This window comes from Miniopterus natalensis, chromosome 20 (assembly GCF_054644295.1).
Source record: "Miniopterus natalensis isolate mMinNat1 chromosome 20, mMinNat1.hap1, whole genome shotgun sequence".
In the NCBI taxonomy this organism is placed as follows: Eukaryota; Metazoa; Chordata; class Mammalia; order Chiroptera; family Miniopteridae; genus Miniopterus; species Miniopterus natalensis.
Window position 1 is genome coordinate 15,898,638 of NC_142100.1, and position 19,945 is coordinate 15,918,582.

Genomic DNA, 19,945 nt, shown 5'->3' on the forward strand with positions numbered 1-19,945 from the left:
GGTTTACCTGGCTCTGAGCCACACCCTTACCCATAGGCACCATCACCAGCCTAGCCCCAAAGTTGACTTGCAAAGCGAGCCAGGGCCACAGGAAAACCCATGAGAGTGAGTGGATGGTTCCATGGTAGAGGTGTGGGGCCACAGGTGTAGTTACAGCCTCATTTCTCAAGTGTTGACTAATGGGGTGCTTTTGCCTCTTTGGAGAAGGCACCCAATTTCCAGGGCTGTGCCAGGAATTGCTGAGCTGCTCCTGTCTCCTCTGGCTGCCTCTCACCAGCCCTGGTCCTGGGCCATACCCTCTGGCTCCCAACTTCCTCCTCTGGGGCCATCTGATTCCCTTATGCTCATTTCCCAGGTGAGAACATCAAGGTAGGGGCTGGGCTTGAGCTGATAGCTGAGAGCTGCTGCTGGTTGGGTTTTCAGAGAACTGAGACCTTAGCTGGGCACAGGGGAGGGAGATGGTGAAGAAAGGAGGGGGACAGCCTGGGCAGTGGGGCTTGCTCGGAGTGCTCAGTTTCTGGGTCACTGGTCCTGGGGAATTCCCCAATGCCCAGAGAGCTGCTTACCTGGTGACTAACCGCTGCTGGCTGCCCACACAGGATGCCTGACTGTCAGGGTACCTCCCTGCCACCTTCTGCCAATGGCCACTGCCATGCTGCCCTCGATCCTGAGTGCCCTGGGGTTCGGGAAAGAGACAGACAGACAGGCAGGGGGGCTGGTCTCCGCCCCCGCACCCCCTGGAGCTCCACAGGGGGCGGCTGGTGATTCAAGCCCCTCTGAGCTGAGCTGTGTCTCCTTCCTTCTCAGATGGGGCCTGGGGGGTGAATCAGTTCCTGGGGGCGGTGAGGTCGGGTCAGCCACTATCCTCAGCTCAGGCCTGGGGGGGAGTGGTGATGGTCAGGGACCAGGATGGGATATGGCAGGAGAGTGAGCACACTGCCATGCCAGCCCCCCCCACAACCCATCTAATTTTTCTGAGGCACCCCTGAAGCTGGAGGCTGAAGAGAGTGGACAGGTCTCTCTGCTGCCCAGCTTTCCCCCCTCAGCCCTGGGGTGCACCCAATCTTCCTCATCTGTTAAATGGGGACAAGATCCCTTATTTCACAGAGGTGTTGAGTGCCCATGCTGATGTGCAGAGGGCTTGCTGGGTGCCCAGAACTGCACTGAGCCCTGAACCCTCACGGCAAACCCATGGTGTAGGTACCATAATTCCCATTTTACAGATGAAGAAACTGAGACCAGGAGGTGATCATTTCCCCCAAATTACCCAACTCATAACTGGCAGAGCCAAACCTCCAACTCAGCTCTGACTGAGGCCGAAGTCCACGCTTCAAACCACCAGACTCCACACCTTCTCTCCAGGACAGATTCGGCACAGATAGCTTTCTGAAACTGTAAAGTGTTTTTAAAAAGTACTTCGCATGCCCTGGCCAGGCAGCTCAGTTGGTTAGAGCGTCGTCCTGATACACCAAGGTTGCAGGTTCGGTCGCTGTTCAGGGCACATACGAGAATCAGTCAATCAATGGATGCATAAATAGGTGGAACAACAAATTGATGTCTCTCTCTCTGTCTTCTCTCTCCCTTCCTCTCTCTCTCTCAAATCAATTAAAGAAATACTTAGCATCTACTCTAGTGTAATCCTGAGCCAGGTGCTGTCAAGTGAACAAATAAGTATGAGACCCCATCCAGGTCCCCAAAGAGGGGGGAATAAGACCTGTCCCCACTTGAAAGGACAGTGGGCAGCACTGCCCGTTTGGGCCATGGGAGGCAGCCTGGGAAAAGGGGCCTTAATGCCTCTGGTTCTCCTCGTGGCATGAGGTGCTCCCAGCACCACTGTGGTCTGCAAGTCAGGGGCCTGGGTTCCAGACCCTGCTCTACTGTTAACTCTCTCTGCTGCCCTGGGAAAGTGCTTCACTTCTCTGAGCCTCAGTTTCCCCATCTGAAAAATAAAACACCTGTGACATTCTAGGAGAGGCTTGTGGGTGAGAATCAGCAGAAAAGGAGGGACTGGGTGTTGGCTTGCACCAAAGTGTGTAGGAGAAAGAGCTTTGAGGGGCTCTAGAAAGGCCCCCAGCTGGCACATGGGCTCACTTTCTGGAAAGGAGAGATGAGTAAGTGGATGGCACGGCCACCTGGAGACGGCCACCCAGGGCCCTGGCTCAGCAGCCCCCTGCCCAGGCCGAAGGGGCCCCATGTGGGCCTCGACTGTCCCCCTCACCCTGAGGCCAGTCAAATCCCCAGCAGGCCCAATGTGCAGGAGCAGGACAGGCTGGGGATGAGGTCACAGCTGGAAGGGGCCGGGCTGGGGCTGCCACTCCAGGGTGGGGCCTGGGGTCACAACCCTGGGAGCAGGCAGCCAAGAAGGGAGGATGCCTTCCGTGAGGAAGCTGGAGAAAACACATACACACACAGCAGTGTAGGGAGGGAGGGAAGAAAACAAACTCCAGGAGACCAAAGCTGGCCTGGAGTGCGGCCTGGGCTGTCGTTTCCTGGGGACCGACGCCACGTTGCAGGCGGCTCACCTCCTGGCGTCTCCGAGACCCTGCCCAGCCTTGCCCCCAGAGGCCCAGTGCAGGTGGTGCCTGGACATGGACACGAGAGGGAGGCTGGGCCTGGGGTGCCGAGAGGCCCACAGCACTTGGGGAGCACGGACCAAGTCAGGTACTAAGAAAGGGGAAACTGAGGCATGGGAGGGGGCCAGTCAGGACAGGGGTTTAGAGTCTCCTAGACTCTGCCCCCACTTCCTGTTTCCTATGGGGTGGGGCTGAGGTTCTACAGCGATTGGGGGTGATTATAGGGCTGATGTGGGTTGGGAGGGCAGAGGGCAGTGCAAGGCCCTAGAAATCCATGAGGAAGGATGCAGGAGAGACTGGGCCAGGAGAGCAGTGGGACAGGTGGCAGGTCACTCCAGGAGAATCAGGACATCTAGTGAGAGACTCAGGCAGGGAAACAAAGCGTCCCTAGATGGGGCACAGTGGGCCTCTGGTCAAATGGATTTGGGGATCCATGTCAAAAAAGCTAGGCTGAGTCAGGTGACAGGGGTCCAAGAGATGTGGGAATGGGGCTGGAGGCCGATCCAGAGTTCACGTGTTCCAAGTGTTCAGGCCCTTGTGCAAGAAAGGCTGTGTGTGTGTGTGTGTGTTTATGTGTGTGTGTGTGTGTGTGTGTGTGTGTGTGTAGGAGGAGGCGAGCTGGGATGTCCTGGGCCTTGGGGTTGCCTGAGCCAGGCTGGGGTGGGTGGGCATCATGGGGGTTTATGCTCACCACAGAGCAGGTGTATGGGAGGGGCAAGTGGCAGGTGAGACCTTCTATGTCCCTCCCAAGGAAGACACAAGATGTGGGGGGCAGGGAAAGGAAGGAGAGCTGGCCTGGGCTCTACCAGCCTCCTTCCTGCTGGGAAGTGTCAGGTGGGATTGGCAGTTTTATTGCCCCACATCCCAGGTCCCCAGTACATGGGGTGAGTCTGGATGGGGCAGGGTGTGTGGGGTGGGGGAAGAGGGCCCGTCCTGGCACGATGAGGGAGGAACGCCTGGCTGGGCAGGTCCAGGATGTGGCAAGAAGCAGGAGTGGGGGGCGTGCATGGAGGATGGGGGAGGGGTTGGAAGGGGGCATTAGGGGCCAGGGAAAGGCTTCGGGACTCTTTGGCCTTGTTTTCTGGTGAGGGTCAGGTGGGAGGGCTGTGGTGGGATCCCCAGGAGAATGAGACATCTCGTGGGATACATGGTGCCCCTGGGACAGTGTGGCCCCAGATACTGTTATCTGGCCAGCACTCCCCCATCTCATTTTTAAAAAATGCTTTATAGAGGAGGAGTCCCTGTGCACATTTGCCCTGGTTCCACCAATAGCATTTGTGACCTGCCTTAGAGACTCTAGAAGCACCTTTTGGGGGCCACATTATTTTCTGAGGCTCCTAAGGGGCTTCCAAGGCAGGTCTTGGAGGAGCAAACTATTTCTGTTCTCAGCCATCCTTCTGCATCCTGAGGAGGAAACCTAGGTCCGATCTGCTAAGCACCTCTAGGTTTCTGCTTCAGGTGTCCTTCAGAGTGGAAATGTTGGACTACTTTCCCTTGGAAGGGGAGGTGGGGTTGCAAAGAGATTAGGTAAACTCCAGACCTGCAACACCTTGCCAGAAGCTCCTGTCCAGGCTGTCCCCAAATAACCCAGTCATAGCAATCTCCCACCCCCCCATCTTCTGAGCCCCCTTCCCAGCCTCACAGGTACCTGTGGTCAGCAATGCAGGCTTGCTTATGGCGGTCAGGAGGCCAGATCCTATGGGACCCTGGGCAGCTGTTCCCTTTGGAGCTCCACTTTGCCCAGTGGCAATGGGCAGGTTGAAAGAGGCTACCTATGAGGTGGCTTCCAGCACCCACATTCAGTTCCGCTTTATTACTGTCTAAAGTCCAGGTCGGGTCCCAGCCCCTCTTCCTGGAGCCTCCTTCTCAGCCAAGCCCCAGCCTGCCTTCTGACCACTGTCCCCCCCAAACCCCCAATCAGGGGGCCCCAGGTGCCAGCCTCCATCTGCTTGCTTAGTCTCAAGCCAACTCCCCAAACCCAGGTGAGTCAGGGCTGTCTGGGGCACCCACTAGCCGGGGACCCTGATGACTCGCCTGGGGACCCTCCTCCCCCTCCTCATCTTCAGGGCAAGCCACTCAGGAAAACCACAGGGTGTTTTGTCGAAGAGTTCATTATAATTTTATCAATCAAATTCTTAGAAGAGGGAAAAAGTCTGCTCTCCCCACCCTCCCCCCTCACTCCCCCCCCTTCACTCTCACTTTCTTCCATTCATAATTTCCTATGATGCACCTCAAACAACTTCCTGGACAGGGATCCCTGCTAAATATAGCCGTTTCTTTCTGTCTTACAACACAGGCTCCAGTATATAAATCAGGCAAATTCCCCATTTGAGCATGAACCTCTGAAAACTGCCGGCATCTAAGGTCTCCTCCAAGGGCCTCTGGAGTCCAGCCCATAATGAAGGTCTTGGCAGCAGGTAAATCCACCCGCCCCGCGCTGGCCTCCGCGCCCCGCTGCGAGTGCAGCCGCAACTCGGGGCGCTTGGCGATCGCCGACGGGACACCCACCCGGCGCAGACTTACGGACACTTGGGGCGCGGGCGCTGCCGGCCCGGCCGCTGGAGGCGCTGGGAGGCGGCCCGGGGCGAGCGCGGGCACATGGTCCCGGCGCCTCGCCCGCCCGCCCGGGGGCCGGCAGGTCGGCGGGCCAGGGAGGGGGCGCCAGCCTTCCTGCACCTCCCGCTCCTCCTCCTCAGCCCCGCGCTCTCGGGGCTGCCCTGCGCGCCCGCCGTCTCCGGGATTCACCCTCCCTCTTTTCTTTCTTTCCGTCTTTCCGCTTTCTCTTTTCCAACTGCGTCCCGTGCTGCTCCCTGGGAGGGGCGGCGGCCGCCGAGCAGCCTGCAAACTCCGGCTCGGACAGGAGCAGGTGCCGCCTCCATCCGCTGGCACCTGAAAAGCTGCGGTCTGTGCTAGGTGAGCTGGGGGGCGTGGAGGGGTCCCCCCCGGCCATCCCTGGGACTCAGCATGGCCTGGGGATGCTGGGAGGAACAGGATACCCGCAGAAGTGAACCTGAGGCTGCCACTGGCCCAGCAGGGGGGACCCGAGCAGGAAGCGCCTGCGCCTCCTCTCCCCCCCAGCCTCAGGGGGTCCCCAGCCTCACCCTCTGCTGACCCCAGTCCCTGCTATTGAGCCACCTGGAAAGGTCCCTCTGAGGGGACTTAGGAGAGAAGGGGGGAGAGCGGGCACCCTAGGGGAGGGGCGATCCAGGACAGGCCCCAACAGTTCCCAGCTCTCCTGTCCCCTTTCACTTTCTTTCCTCCTCCGCCCACCTGTCTGCCTCCGACCTTTTCCCTTTTCTGGTTGCACCATTTCCTCTTCTTCCCCAAGGCTCTGGGGCAGGTGGGACCCCTGGATTCTCCTTGTTCTAGCCCAGAGCCTGGGGCAAGGAGTAGTAGACAGGAGTGGGGGGGGGGGAGCATGGAGATGAGCTGTGCAGAGCTGGGGGGCTGGAAGTTTTGATGGTGATTTGGGGATGGGTGGGGGAGCAGAGCCACAGAATTGGATGGAGTTGAGTCGAGGGTCCTAGTAAGGGAGTGGCCACATTTGGCAGATAGAGATAGAAGAAATGGGCACTTGGAGAGGGGGACAGAGTTAAGGGACAAATGGCCCAGGAGCCAGAATCCTGGGACAGGTTTGGGAGGAGATAAGTGGGTCAGCGGAGGACCTAGAAAGCAAAGCCTAGGAATCTGGAGCATCCTGGGAGGTGGGAGAAGAGGGGCCTTTTTTTTTTATTTTTAGACCCCTTGGGCCTGGGGCACTGTGCCTTCCAGCCAGAGGGCCAGGAGGCCTCAGGGCTTTGCCTTCAGGAGGAAAAGGGCTGGGTAATTGGTGTCATTCTGGACCCAGCTTCCTACTGGTGAGAACAGTTCATGTCCTGCCCCTTGGCTCCTTTTCTCAGGAAAAAGCAGAGAGATAAGAAGGTGACAAGAAGCAGAGGTAGAGAGTTAGAGATCTGGAGAGAGGGAGACGGAGACACACAGATGCAGTGACATGGCGAAAACTAGAAATGGCCAGGCCAGACGAAGACAGAACTGGAGGCCGAGAGAGGACATTGGTGTCCTAGGGGAGATGAGGACCATCCTTGGGTATGAGCCCTCCTTGCCTGCCCCCCACCTTCCTGCTCATAACTTCTTGCCTGTTCCTAGGAGTCGTGCCCCTGCTGCTGGTTCTGCACTGGAAACACGGGGCAGGGAGCCCCCTTCCCATCACCCCTGTCAACGCCACCTGTGTCACACGCCATCCATGTCACAGCAACCTCATGAATCAGATCAGGAACCAACTGGCACAACTCAACAGCAGCGCCAACGCCCTCTTCATTCTCTATGTAAGTCATCCCCGAGCTACCGAGGCAGGAGGGAGGGAGCATGGAGGGGTGTTTGCTGCACTGACCTGGCTTGGCAGGGCTGGCCAGGGAAGGGACCCTTTTGTAGCTGGAAGGAGGGAACGGGGAGGGGACTTGGTTCAACCACGTGGGACTCCTACAGCTCCCGCCCCACCCCCAGCACAGGCTTGGAGACTGGAGGTCACTTTCCCAGGGTGTCCAGTTAGGTAGGGCAGAGCTGGGGGGAGGTGGAAGTTCTCCACCACTTGGAGCCAGAGGCCAATGAGAGACAAAGGACAGAGGTGATGAGGTGGACAGGGAGATGGGCTGGGAGACAGTGGCTGTGGGCATCTGGGGTGCAGAGCCTCCCAGGAAGACTGAGTGCAGTGAGTGAAAGGGCAGGTATGTGGTGCACCTGCCCTAGGTGAGACATGGCATTTTCCTTCCTGTCCCTATGTGGTCCTGATGAAGATGAGGTTACCCTTTCCTGGTATAGGCCTTGTGCATTCACACCCATGGTTACTTCTGGCTCTCATGACAATCCTGAGATGCCTACAGGACAAGTAGTTGGGTCCCTATGCCACAAGTGGGAAACTGAGACCTGAGAGTTCACCCAGAGGGTTGGTAACAGGGCTGGAACACCTGTCCCTGACTCTCTTGTCACTTCTTCTCCACCCCTCTGCTCCTTAGTACACGGCCCAGGGCGAGCCGTTCCCCAACAACCTGGACAAGCTGTGTGGCCCCAACGTGACAGACTTCCCTCCCTTCCATGCCAACGGCACGGAGAAGGCCCGGCTGGTGGAGCTGTACCGCATCATCGCCTACCTTGGCGCCTCGCTGGGCAACATCACTCGGGATCAGAAGACCCTCAATCCCAACTCCGTCAGCCTCCACAGCAAGCTGAACGCCACCTCGGACATCATGCGGGGCCTCCTCAGCAACGTGCACTGCCGCCTGTGCAGCAAGTACCACGTGGGCCACGTGGAGGTGGCCTATGGCCCCGACACCTCGGACAAGGATGTCTTCCAGAAGAAGAAGCTGGGCTGTCAGCTCCTGGGGAAGTATAAGCAGGTCATTGCCATGCTGGCTCAGGCCTTCTAGACAGGAGGTCCTGAAGCGTGCAGTGACCCAAGATCTTAGACTCAGGTGGCTCTCAGACTGTGGCCAGGGCCCAAAGCATCACCAAACCCAAGTGCAGTCTGCTGGCAGACCCTGAGGGGTTCCTGGCCAGTCCACTCCCCTCCAGGGACACTGTGATGAAACTGAGCAGAGTCAAAACTCCCATAGGCAGGGCCTATATACAGCGCCAACTAGAAGAAGGTGCCCCTTCTTCTGGGAGACTGCAGCCAGCACCGGGGTATGAGGCTGGTGAGGGGAGTGTGGGCTGGACTTCTGCCCCCACTTACCCCCTCAGCCAGGGGTTTTGTGACCAAACTGAACAACTTATCTACGGCAACCCTGACCACAGGGCAACACAGCAAGGGTCAGGGGGATTGCCCGGCCCCAGCAAGATGACCACCATCAGTGCCTTTGCTGCCCCTTAGGTAGACTTTGGAAGATTTGGTTGGGGCAGGCCAGAGGGGCTGGGATCCCGAAGGACTCCTTGGCCCCTGTAAGTGTGGTGAGTGGAAGTTAGAGAAGGGAGCTCTGATTTGGGATGTTGCCTTCTCTTGCATGTGCTTGGAGAGCTCAGGCCTAGAAACTGTTAAGCCGAAGGTTCCAGAAGGGTTACTGGCATTCAGGTTCCTGGGGAGGCAGAGAAGCCACCTTCAGGCCTGGGAAGGAAGATACTGGAAGGAAGAGAGGCTCTGAAAGTCTTGATGGGCTCTCCTTCCTCTTCCCCACAGTCTTTCCTGCAGCCCAGGATGGCCAGGCTCTGGTGGCTAGACCTGGAGCAGGGGGGTATGTGGAGGTGGGCAGGTGGCAAAGTCAGGTGAGACAGTTCTGAGGAGACCCAGCGTCTTCCTCCTGGGTGAGGATCTGTAAGGGAGGGGATGGACAGAGTAGTTCAGAGTGGCAGCTCACATCTGAGGCCTATGGAGGCCGGGTGAGGCCACACAAAGGTACTTGAGGGGAACAGAGGCCATCTCTGGTCCCCAGAGCAAGGAGACAGCAGAACTTGAGGTCAGGGTCTCAGGGAAGCCTGAGATCCAAGTGTGCTGTGTGTTTGACCCAGCACAATTGTCTATTTATTATGATGCCCTATTTATATTAACTTATTGGTGCTTTAAATGGCAAAATTAATTTCCCTTTCCCTGTTCTCTACCCGATAGAAATAATATAATGGCTCCTTCTTTAGGAGCCAGGGCCAGGGTCAGGCCTCAACAGGGCTTGGTCTGGAAGTTGAAGATGTTACAAGTAGGATAAGCCTTATGGATGAAGCTCAGAGAAGGATCAGAATCTGAGAGAATTGGTCAGCCAGGGTGGGGGCAGGGGACCCCAACTGCAACTTGCTTTGGGGGTATCAGGATCCTGACTGCAAGGCAGGCTGGGTAGCTCTATGGAGTGGCTTTTCCCAGGGCTGCCATGTTGCTTGGCTCCAGGGAGTCATTCAACACTATGTTCTTTGGGTGCCCCCCTGGAACTGCGCTGAGGTGCACAGTGGGCAAGGCAGCCCTGGTGGCCCACCCTGTTGCTGTTTCCTTGTCCTCACGCTGCCTGCCTCTAGACTAGCAGCCAAGGGGCCCAGGAACAGCCCTGACCCAGCACCCAGCATGCTCCCACGTAGCAGGGAGGCTCCTTCCCTGGTGGCCCGAACACCCACAGAGGGCGAAAGGTCCTGGCTGGACCTCAGGAAGCTGGGGCAGTGCAGGGAGGAGCCCCCTGCTCCAGAGGACAGGGAGGCCCTGGGATGTGAACCAGGAAGCTGTGGTCCCTCCTGCCCCACCTCCCCCCGCGCCCCCACCCTTGTCTGGGCTCCCAGGCAGGGAACCTGATCTTTTCCTTTGTGCTGGGGCCAGGCTAGTGGAGAAACGCCCTCCAGTCTGGGAGCAGAGGAGGAGGGCTTGGAGCTGGGGCAGCTGCTAAGAGCAGCGTTCTGGCTTCTTCTCAAACCCTGAGTGGGCTGCTGTCCGAGCAGTTCAGCCAATGCAATTATGGTACTTTGCACTCACTTTGCACCTCTCTGTGTCTTCTCGAAGTACTTTATCCGTACCCACTGGATGGCAGGTGAGCAGGCAGCAGGCAGGCCCTGAGACTGGGGTGGGGGTGGAGGGTGGAGTTGGGAGTTGTCTGTCCCATTGGCAAGACTAAGATGTAAGGGGGTGTCCGAGGAGACCATGGCGGTCACATGCTTTCCAATGGTTCGATGGGTTGGGATCTCAGCCTGCTGCCTGCCCCCATCTCTCTGCTCCTTTGGCGAACATGGCTCAGAAGCCTTGACTGGCTGGGTCTCCCATCATCTCATCAGCCCGTGGACACGAACGCCCCATGCCAGGCCAACCCGGGCAGCCTCTGAGGCTCAGGGACCAAGAAAATCTCCTGGGCCCAACACAGCCCCTGGCTCCCCACGCTCCACCTTTGCAGGGCAGGAAGCTGTTCTTTCCCTCATTTTTCATATGCTCCTGTTGACACTTATTTGCAGACTGGGTCCCACTGGGCCGGGCCCAGGAGGAAGGAGGAAGAGGACAGTCCTTTTGCAGCTTATTGAGAGAGGAGTAGTGGGGATCTTATTTATTTAAAGTATTTTTAAACAAAAAGCACCGCTAGTTTATTTGTCTCTCCTCCTTATTGTCATCTCCCTCCCCCTTCTTGTCCCCTGCTTGGGGACATCCCCCCTGACAGAAGCAGTCCAGCTCTGCCTGGATGGCTCTCCCGAACAGACACAGTGTGGGGGGTTGCAGCCGGGAATCCAGTAAGAAGTTAATTTCCTTTCAGATGGTACAGATGTTTTCACCTTCGGATCAGCTCCCCAGCCCCCCCAAAATCCCAGTACCTGGGCGTCCCTCCCACCCACACTGCTAGCTCTGTGCTCGGTGCGTCCTCCTGTACTTCCCTCCTTCCTTTCTCCTAGAAAGGACTTGGCCTTGGGGACAAATTCCTCTTTGATGAATGTACCCTGTGGGAATGTTTCATACTGACAGAATTATTTTTATTTATTCAATGTCATATTTAAAATATTTATTTTTTTATACTGAAGGAATCCTTTTTTTTTTTTTTAAGAAAAAAGAGAAATTAATAAAGAATCTGCTCTTGGCAAGCTTTCCAGAGTGTACTGATGTGGGAAGGTGGGGCTGGAGGGGCTGGGAAGGTCTCTGTCCTGAGCACCCAGACTAGTGGAGTTCTGTTCAGCAAAGGGCAGGGGTTGGGAAAGGGGGCACCTCCACCCGATAAGGGTGCCAGGGTGGGCAAGGGAAGGGGTGGGCTGTCCAAAAGAGGAGAGGGGTATTAGTTGATGTCTTAGCTCCTTCACTCCCAGCCCTTCACTTACCTCTTACTGTAGTCCCATGAGTCCCAAGAGTCATCATCCCCACTAAGCAGAGGGGGAAACAGAGAGATGAAGCCACTTGCCCAGGATCACATGGGCAAGGTGTTCAGGGCCACCTCTCTAGCTCCAAATCTCATGATCTTTCCCCTACATGGAACTTCAGGGACCTAGAAGATACCAGCTGCTGAGGCCTCTGTCCTCAAGGAATGGACCATTGACCATATGCGGGAAATGAAGGGAGCAGGTGTGAAAGATTCTGGAGCAGGAACTTCAAGGTTCTTGACCGGAATCACACAGGGCTTTTTCAGTGGGCTCTTCTGGGCCTGCACAGTTCTCCATAGTGGACACTGCCATCCTTCCTCTTGTCTCACTCCTGGGGACCACTGCAACCTTCTTCCCAGCCTCCAGGGACCCCTTCTATGGGGAACAGGGGAGTCAAACCAAGTGACCACAGACCCAGGGGCGCTGGAACAGCCCCAGATACTTTCACTGTACTTTGCTCTAGGGTTTGGGTCTGGGCTCCCTCAGCTGAGATTCATTTGGGGACACGGGCAGTTTTCCTGGTAGTCACCTTGTTCATGTATGTTTACAAGTGTCAGATCCTGTGTTGGGTTTCAAAGGTGAACAGGATACAGTCCATGCCTTCTGGAAACTCACAGGCTAGTGGGGACAATGAATGAGCACGTCTGGGATGACGCGAGAGATGGAAGAGGCACATAAAGGTGCCAAGGTGAAGGTGGAGAGACCACTCACTGCTCCAAGTGTCACAGGGGGCTCGGGCCCGGTGTCTCTCTGCTTTCTGTGCAATGACATCAGGCAACCTTGGCCTCACCTGGGAGCTGATCAGAAATGCAGAATCCCGCCCCCCCACTCCATCCCAGACCTGCTGAGTCAGAATCTGCCTTTTAATAAGATCCCAGACGACTCTTCCACACATTAATGTCTGAGAAAGGCCACCCGGCACTCCTTCCATCTCTCATTCCTCCTGAGTTTATTAAGATTCCAAGTGCAAATTGCCAAGGGTAGTGCAGGCAGCTGCTTGGGCAGGAGAGGCTGATGGCCTCCGGAGCCAGGCGCACAGCTGTTCTAGACCCTTCTTCCAGCAGCTCCAGCATCTAGCCCCTCCCCGCAGGCTCCATCCCACGCCAGGCCACACCCCACCAGAGCCCTCCTTCCCTTCGTTCATGGGAGACGAGGTTGAAGCTTTTCAAAAGAAACCTTCACTAGGAAACTAGAGGAAAACAAAACAAAACAAACACCAAAGCACAGAAATGAGGGAAGTACAGGGATGTCCCATCCTAACTGCCACCCTGTGGGGCTGGCTGGGCCACCTGGGCCTCAGGTTCTGCCTCTGTGTGGGGAGCTCTCAGGCCCTGAGAAGAGGGCAGGGGCTCTCTGGCCAGCGAGAATAAAGGACTGTTGCTCGGTCATTGGCCACCCTCCCAATAAGAGGTGAAAACAATCACTTGGTGGGAGGAGGGAGGCCCCCTGCGCTGCTGGGAAGTCCCTTACCCTCCCCCCACCCCGACTTGGGCTCTCCTCTGGCTCTGCTACCCTGCAGTCCTGTGACCCTCCCGGGTGAGCTCAGCTCCCTTATCTGTGAAACTGGGAGAGGAGTCGGCCATGAACGCTGTCCTATCTGCTTCACAAGGCTGCGGAAAGGAGCCAGGGGGACGGAAATGCTGCGAAAATCGAGAATCGGGACCCGCCGGCCCATCCACAGCAGGAGCGAATCTCAGATGAAGCGGGTCCTCTCCCCCTTGAATGCAGAAGGGAGGGTCTGCGGCTCTGAGGTCAAGGCCAGGGGGCCAGGATGATGGGGAAGGGGGTGAGCAGGGTGGACAAGCTTCCAGCTGATGGCTTCTCTGACGGCACCCAAGCTCCAGCTCTGGTGAAGATCTACACAGAAAGGCTTCTTCGCCCCAGGGAGGTGGTGGAGTCAGGGGTAGCCCAGATACCCAGCTGAGCCTTCTCCCATCCTGGCTTTTGGGTGACCAAGACGACAGGGGGAACCCCATCCCAGGAGGAGCATGGCCAACAGCTATCCGCCTGGATGCACAAGCCCATGGGCTCAGTGATGGTTCTGTACTTTATAGTTTACAAAGCGTTTTCTCACCCATCATCAGATCCTCCCAACCATTCTGAGGGTAGGACTAAATGAGTCTCTATTTTAAAGACTGAGGCCCAGGAGGCTAAGAGACTATCTTGACATCACTCAGCTTGTGAGATATTTGCTAATCTTTATGTTTATAATCTGCCACTTACTTGATCAGGACCCTAAGGGCTTCTGTGAGACAAGGTACTCAAGGCTTAGAGGTAGAAGAAAGAGAATGTCTGGTCACCTCTGCCCTAAATTCAGACTATGCGGAAGGGAAATTCACTTATCATGCTAAAAAACCACATTTTCAGCAATAAAATTAACGTTGTAATGGAACCACTGTCCTTAATTAGGGTTCTCTTTGTTCTAAACAGCATGTGAAGCAGCTTGCAAGAAAGGCACATAATAAAAATACTGATAAATAGATAAAGTAAATCAGCATCAGGGGAGATAGCAACAGAGTGAGAGAATTAAGACTACACAAAGAAAGAAATGTTTTAGATCAGGAGGGGCCACAGAATTACCAAGGCTGTGCTTCAAAGTTGGTTTTGAGATTCCTGGCAGCCAAAGCAAAAAGGGAAACGTGATCTGAAATCAAACAGTTCTCACAGTCAGAAAGGAGGGGGCTTTCTCGAGCCTCAGGGAAAATGGAGCCTGTTCTGTGGGGGATTTCTCCCCTGAGACCCACAGAGGGTGGTGGATGATGTGATGGGCTCCACCTACTGATTTTGCAGTGGTCTTTGCAAAAGCTAATGCCCAGCATCCAATGCAACCCAATGAAAGGGTTTCTAAAAGAACCCAGGATGACACAGACACCAATTGGGGCTTAGGCCTGACCCAAAAGCGGACTTCTGAGTCCCGAGGGTGCAACAGGGGCTGAATACTCCTCAGAAGCTCCTCATGTCCCCAGCATTTTGAAAAATCTCTTAATTGATGTATATTCTTCCTACAACATGGACATCAGATAACTTCCTCCCTCCTGGAAGATTCTGTGAGGCTGTAGTGACCCTGGGTGGTGCATGTGGGTTGGGAAGGATGGCACCAGGACAGAAGCAGGGATTTAGGGGTCGGTGGGCCTCAAGCCTCTATCCCTGCCTCACTCCAAGGCCATTTGGATCCTCTGGGGTCCAGCAAAAAGCCTTTTGCTTGGCCACTGGCTTCAGCATCTAGGACACTTCCCGAGCCCCCTCCTGCCTGAGCGGAGCCCAGCTTGAATCTCTCCCTTTGACTTGGGGGAAGCACCACCCTGCTTTGGCCTCGATTCAGGGGCCAAGTATTTCAATTATGAGGACGTGGTCAGGCCCTGCCCGCTCCAGCCTCAATGACCAGGCAGTTAAGAGAGGGTGTCTCTGGGGGAAGAGGTGGGCGGCATGCAGACGGGAGAGGGGATGGGGGCTGCGGGGTTAACCAAGCAGACAGGCCTTCTCTGCAGACTGAGAACAAAACCACCAGCCGGAGGAAAATATGTGTGCGGCATTTTTGTAATTCCTGGAGGCTCGGTCCGGCTCTTGCCCAGACGGTCAATGAATCAAAGCCGGGAAGGGCTCTACCTGTCAGCAGGCTTCCTCCTGGCCTTGCTCACCAAGGCCCCACCCCTCCAGGCCCAGCAGGCCAGCTGGAAGCCTCCCAGTCCCCAGAAGGATGGTTCTTTGAAGAATAGTGTGTCACAGGCAAAGGCCAGACACGAGCTGAACTCTTGGCATCTTCCTTTGCCTGCTCTGAACCGCCTGCTACTGTGGGCTGAATGGTGGCCCCTGAAAAGATATATCCACATCTTCCGTGGAACCTGTGATTGTGTCCTTATTTGGAAAAAGAATCTTTGCAGATGTAATTAAGTTAAGGATCTCAAGGTGAGATCATTCCGGAATATTCAAGTGAGCCCTAAATCCAAGGACAAGTGTCCTTAAAAGAGACACAGAGAGAAGGAGAGAAGGCCACATGAAGGCAGAGGCAGAAATTAGAGTGATGCGGCCACAAGCAAGGAATGCCTGGGGCCACCCGAAGCTGGAAGAGGCAAGGAAGAGTCCTCCCCTAGAGCCTTCGGAGGGAGCTCAGCCTTACCCCGTGGTCTCCATAATTGTGAGAGAATAAATGGCTGTTGTTTTGCGCCACTCAAGTTTGTGATGATATGTTACAGCAGCTGGAGGACACTAATCCAACCATCTATCCACCTCCAAGGAACCATACATTTTCATTTTGCAAATGAAAATTCATACCATCATGTAGCTCGTCCTGCCCAACTTAACCTTTTCGGCTCACCTCCCCACACCCCCTTTCCTCTGGCCACATTGTGGCTTGGGGGTCTGGTAAATGTCACATTTTTTCACCTCTCCACACCTTTGCTATGGCTCTCTCCTTTGTTTCAAATGCCCTTCCTCCTTTGTTACATGGCAAATTCTTTCTGGTCCTTCAAGTCCCATCTCAAATGTCACTTCTTCCATAAAGCCTTCTTTGGCTCCTTCAGTTCAACTCTATTAGGTCCACTTTAGCTCCAATTATATGTTGGCACAGGGCTCTAGAATTCACTAAGCTCTTCCTTAATATGATCATGTTTCACAGGGACAATGACGTCTACAGTTTATTGAACACCTACTATGCACAGAGCATGTTTTAGATACTTTAACAACAGGTAATAGAAATAATGCTTCCATTTACTGAAGGCCTATGCCAGGCACTTAACCATATCACCTTATATAAAACAAGTAGAGCACAGACCAGCTGTGTCCACAGCCCTGAGAACAGAAATGCCGAATCGAGGCCCCACCTCAGACAGGTCAAATTGACATCTGCTTTTCAGTGTGATTTTCAAGGGATTCTGTACATTCCAGCCTGAGAAGGGCTGACCTACAACACCCAGCTTAGGGCTGGGGCTCTGACACGCCTAGGTTTAAATTACTGGCTCTATCCTTTCCAGCTTAAATAAGTTTCTTAAATTCTCTGTGCCTCAGTTTCCTCATCTGCTACATGAACCCCTATGGCCATTGAGAGGAGAAGATGTGAGGATGCCTGACACAGAGGGTAAGTGGGACAGGAGCATATGAATGTCCAAGTCCCCTCTACGATCTAGAACTTTTGAAAACCTCCCACAATGGTGACTCTTCTAAGGGAAACCTCAGATCTCCTAGAGGCAGCAGAGGAGGTTTTGGGGTTCAAGGAGGCCTTTCTGTCTCAGCCACACCTGCCCCTGGCCCTGGCTAGGGACTCCAGTACCCCCCACTCAGTTCAGCCTGCCACATCTTCTAGGTACCTCTCCTTCCCCAGGACCCCGGGGAAGCAGGGGGGAGGTCCTGCTTCCCAGCAGCAGTGAACCCCCAAGAGAGGCGCTAGAGGAGGGGAGCCCAGTGTGAGGTCAGTCCCACGTCAGCCCCTCTCACTTTCCGTGCCGCGGCTGGGAAGAGGCCACTGAGCCGGTGCCAGCCACGGGGGAGGTCTGTCCCCTGCTCTGGGGCCAGACCACAGGCAGCCGCTGCTGGGCTGCAGCCAGGCCGGGGGGAGGTGTTCTCAACCCCCAAGCTTCTCTCTGTCTGGCCCTTGGGACCCCTCCCCGACCCCAAATCCCAGCACCAGCCAAGGGCTTCTCCAAGCAGGTGAGGTCATTCTCTCCACCAGACCAGCCTGATGCAAAGAAGTCAGCCACCCACATGGCAGGATTCCTGCACCCCCAAGTCTCCTGTTCAAACCTTCTCCCCAGTAGCAGCCCTCGGCCCCCAATTTTCTCTACTTCATTCCCCACTAGGGGCCCCGAGGAGGGAGCCCCAGACACCTATTGAGGGAAAAGAGCTGGGTGGGCAGAGCAGAAACAGGGGACAGACAGATTCCTGGACCACCCTCCTGGGTCCCCGTGGATCTATGAGGACAGGCCCAGAGCGGGCCTTTGAACAAGGCCAGGAACGCGCTGGTGCACAGGCAGGTTCCGGAGTCTCCGGCTCCAGTCACCACCCACTGCCCCATAGGACACAGCCTGCACAGACTGTGACTTATTCTGTGTTCACGGAGACTTGGATCACTGCTTGGCCAAGACACACCCTTTCTTCTGCTTTTTAGGGTTTCCCAATGGTCCTTTTCTGGATGCCCAGAATGTTTCTGCCAAAAGCCTAGGGAGGTTCATGGATGAGTCTGGGTTCCCCCAGCAGACCACTGAGTGGGCTCAAACCTCTGAGTCAGTCAAAACCAGTAGTTCTTAACTGGGGATGATTCCATCCCAACCCTCCTCCCCTCTCACCGCAGGACATTTGGTGACATCTGGAGACGTTGTTTGTCACACACTACTGGTGGGTGTGCTGCTTACTGGTGTCTAGTGGGTAGAGGCCAAGGATGCTGCTAAACATGCTACAATGCACAGGACAGCCCCACCACAAAGGATCATTGGCCCAAATGTCGCTAGAGCTGGGATTGAGAAGCCCTGGTCAAAATGAGTCCATCGACTTATCTCTCAGCATCTAATCTGCTTCCAGACAAGACCCACTGTCCCCAGAAACTAATTAGGTCTGCGCCTTCAGGTCTTGTTTGTGCATACGTGTGTGCACATGTACACACACACACACACACACACACAGAGTAACCCAAGGGGTGAACAAAACACAAGTTCGTACCCAGAAGTGTTGGGCAGCCCCTGGAAACCTCAGAGGATGGGGAGCCAAGAAGCCTTCATCCTGGTTCTGGACAGGCCTCTCCCCATTACTGTGTGCCCCAGACACACCACTTCACCTCTCCGAACCTCGGTTTTCACATGATAAAATGAGATTGGTTTAAGAAAGCATAGGCTTTCAAGCAGGACTGCCTTGGGTTTGGATCCTGGTTCTGTCCCTGACCAGCTGCAGGAATCTGGGCTCCATACTTTCCTTCTCTGAATCCCCATCTCCTTGTGTGCAAAATGGGAGCCCCATGTCTCACCTCAAAGGGCTCCTGGCAAGACAAAAAGAGATAAACACAGAGGGCATCCAGCTCAGTGGCACCTATATTGTAAGCTTTCCTGTCACTTCCAAGGTTCACACCAACCCAGGATCTACGCTGGGGTCAGCCTACTGCAGCCCACCAGCCTGAGGTTGCAGATAAAATACAGGACACTGCAATTCAAATGCAACTGGATATCCTGTATTTTTATTTGCTAAATCGGGTCTGCTGCTTGCTTTTGTAAATAAAGCTTTATTGGGACACAGCCATGCTCATTCATTTCCATAGGCTCTCTGGCTGGTTTTGCTGCTACAGTAGAGTCAAGGATATGCAGCAAAGACCTTAATGGTCTGCAAAGCCTAAAATGGTATCCAACCCTCTATAGGAAAAGTTTGCTGAGCCCTGATCTGTGCTGGGAAATAATTGTTTTAGGGTGGTGGTGGGAAGTCTGCAGCCCATGAGTATAATTAGCCCCCTTTTTGGGCAATGGAGAGAGGGGATACATGAATAGGAAGGTGGGAACTCTTGGTTACCCCGAGGACACAGCCTGGAAGAAATCAGAAAGAGCCCTAGCCTGGGGAAAGCAGGGTCTGGGATGGAGACTTGGCTCTCCCTGATTTTGAGTGAACTTGGCAAAGTCCTTTCCCTTCCTTGGGCCCGAGCCTTACTTCCTTCATTTGTTCAACAAATATCTATTAAAGACCTACCATGTGCTAGATGCCGCAGGACAAGGGTCCCCCTCTCATGTGGCTTCCGTTCAAATCATGAGGAGAGATGATAGAAGTGTCCACAAATTACACAGCTGGTGTCATCAAGTAGGATCATGTCCTGGAGCAAATACCAAGGATGCTGTGGTAGAGCTGGGTGGCTGGGGAGGTGACATTTAAGCAGAAGCCTGAAAAGGAGGAGCTTCCGTTTCTCCACCTGCTACCTTCTTAGGGCTGCCTGGGCTGCTTCGGGCAGGAATGGGTCAGCTCTGACCAAGAGGCAACATTTCTCCCAAACCCCTTTGCTTGAGACCCCCTAAGACAGGTGCCTCTCATCTCATCCTTTGGTGTGGAGAGGAGAGGCCACCGAAAGGGCTGCCATCTGGTGAGGGGTTAAGGTGGGGGTGTGGGAAGTAAGGGGTGGAGAGGGGAGAGGGGAGGAAGGCCTTAGTCCTGACCATGCCAGCAGCTACCTCCCTTCCTGTTTTCCTGTACCGGTTCCCAGGAGTGTCCTGTCCGAGCCCACAGCTGGCCAGGCTAGCCTGACCCCAGTGGCCGGGCCGGAGGACCGGGAGGGCTGTGCTGCATGGACTTCCTGCAGAGCACAGCTCACCCCCCGGGGCTGGGCAGTCCTGGGCAAAATGGGCCAGAGGCTCATTCCCAGCCGCCTGACCCGATGTCCTGGGAAGTAAGGAACATGGCCCAGGCCTGTCTGGATGGGAGTGGTGGTTGAGGGCGGTGGTTTGCTAGCTCAAGCCTGGTTTATAGCCCCACCCACGCTCCCTGTACCCCAAGAACCCCCAGCAACATCATTTTATGCCCTACGTTCCCTCTTCCATGCAGGAGCCTCCCAATACTGAGTTTTTACATCTGTACCAGTTTTCTGCCAGATTAATCTAATGAGCAAATTGCCAACGATGATGGCA

At 55.2% G+C, this 19,945-nt stretch overlaps 1 protein-coding gene across 1 annotated transcript; it reads left to right on the top strand.

The window, feature by feature from the left end:
• Nucleotides 1-4,971: 4,971 nt before the first annotated feature.
• Nucleotides 4,972-8,769, top strand: LIF (LIF interleukin 6 family cytokine). The gene is made up of 3 exons (XM_016198660.2): nucleotides 4,972-4,990; nucleotides 6,720-6,898; nucleotides 7,586-8,769. Exons 1-3 carry the CDS (start codon nucleotides 4,972-4,974, stop codon nucleotides 7,994-7,996), a joined length of 609 nt encoding a protein of 202 aa, XP_016054146.1. The 3' UTR covers nucleotides 7,997-8,769.
• The last annotated feature ends 11,176 nt before the right edge of the window (nucleotides 8,770-19,945 follow it).

Excerpts from the sequence above, each read along its gene's own strand:
- LIF (XM_016198660.2), top strand. Across the intron at positions 6,899-7,585 it reads ACGCCCTCTTCATTCTCTAT|TACACGGCCCAGGGCGAGCC; the intron begins GTAAGTCATCCC and ends TCTGCTCCTTAG.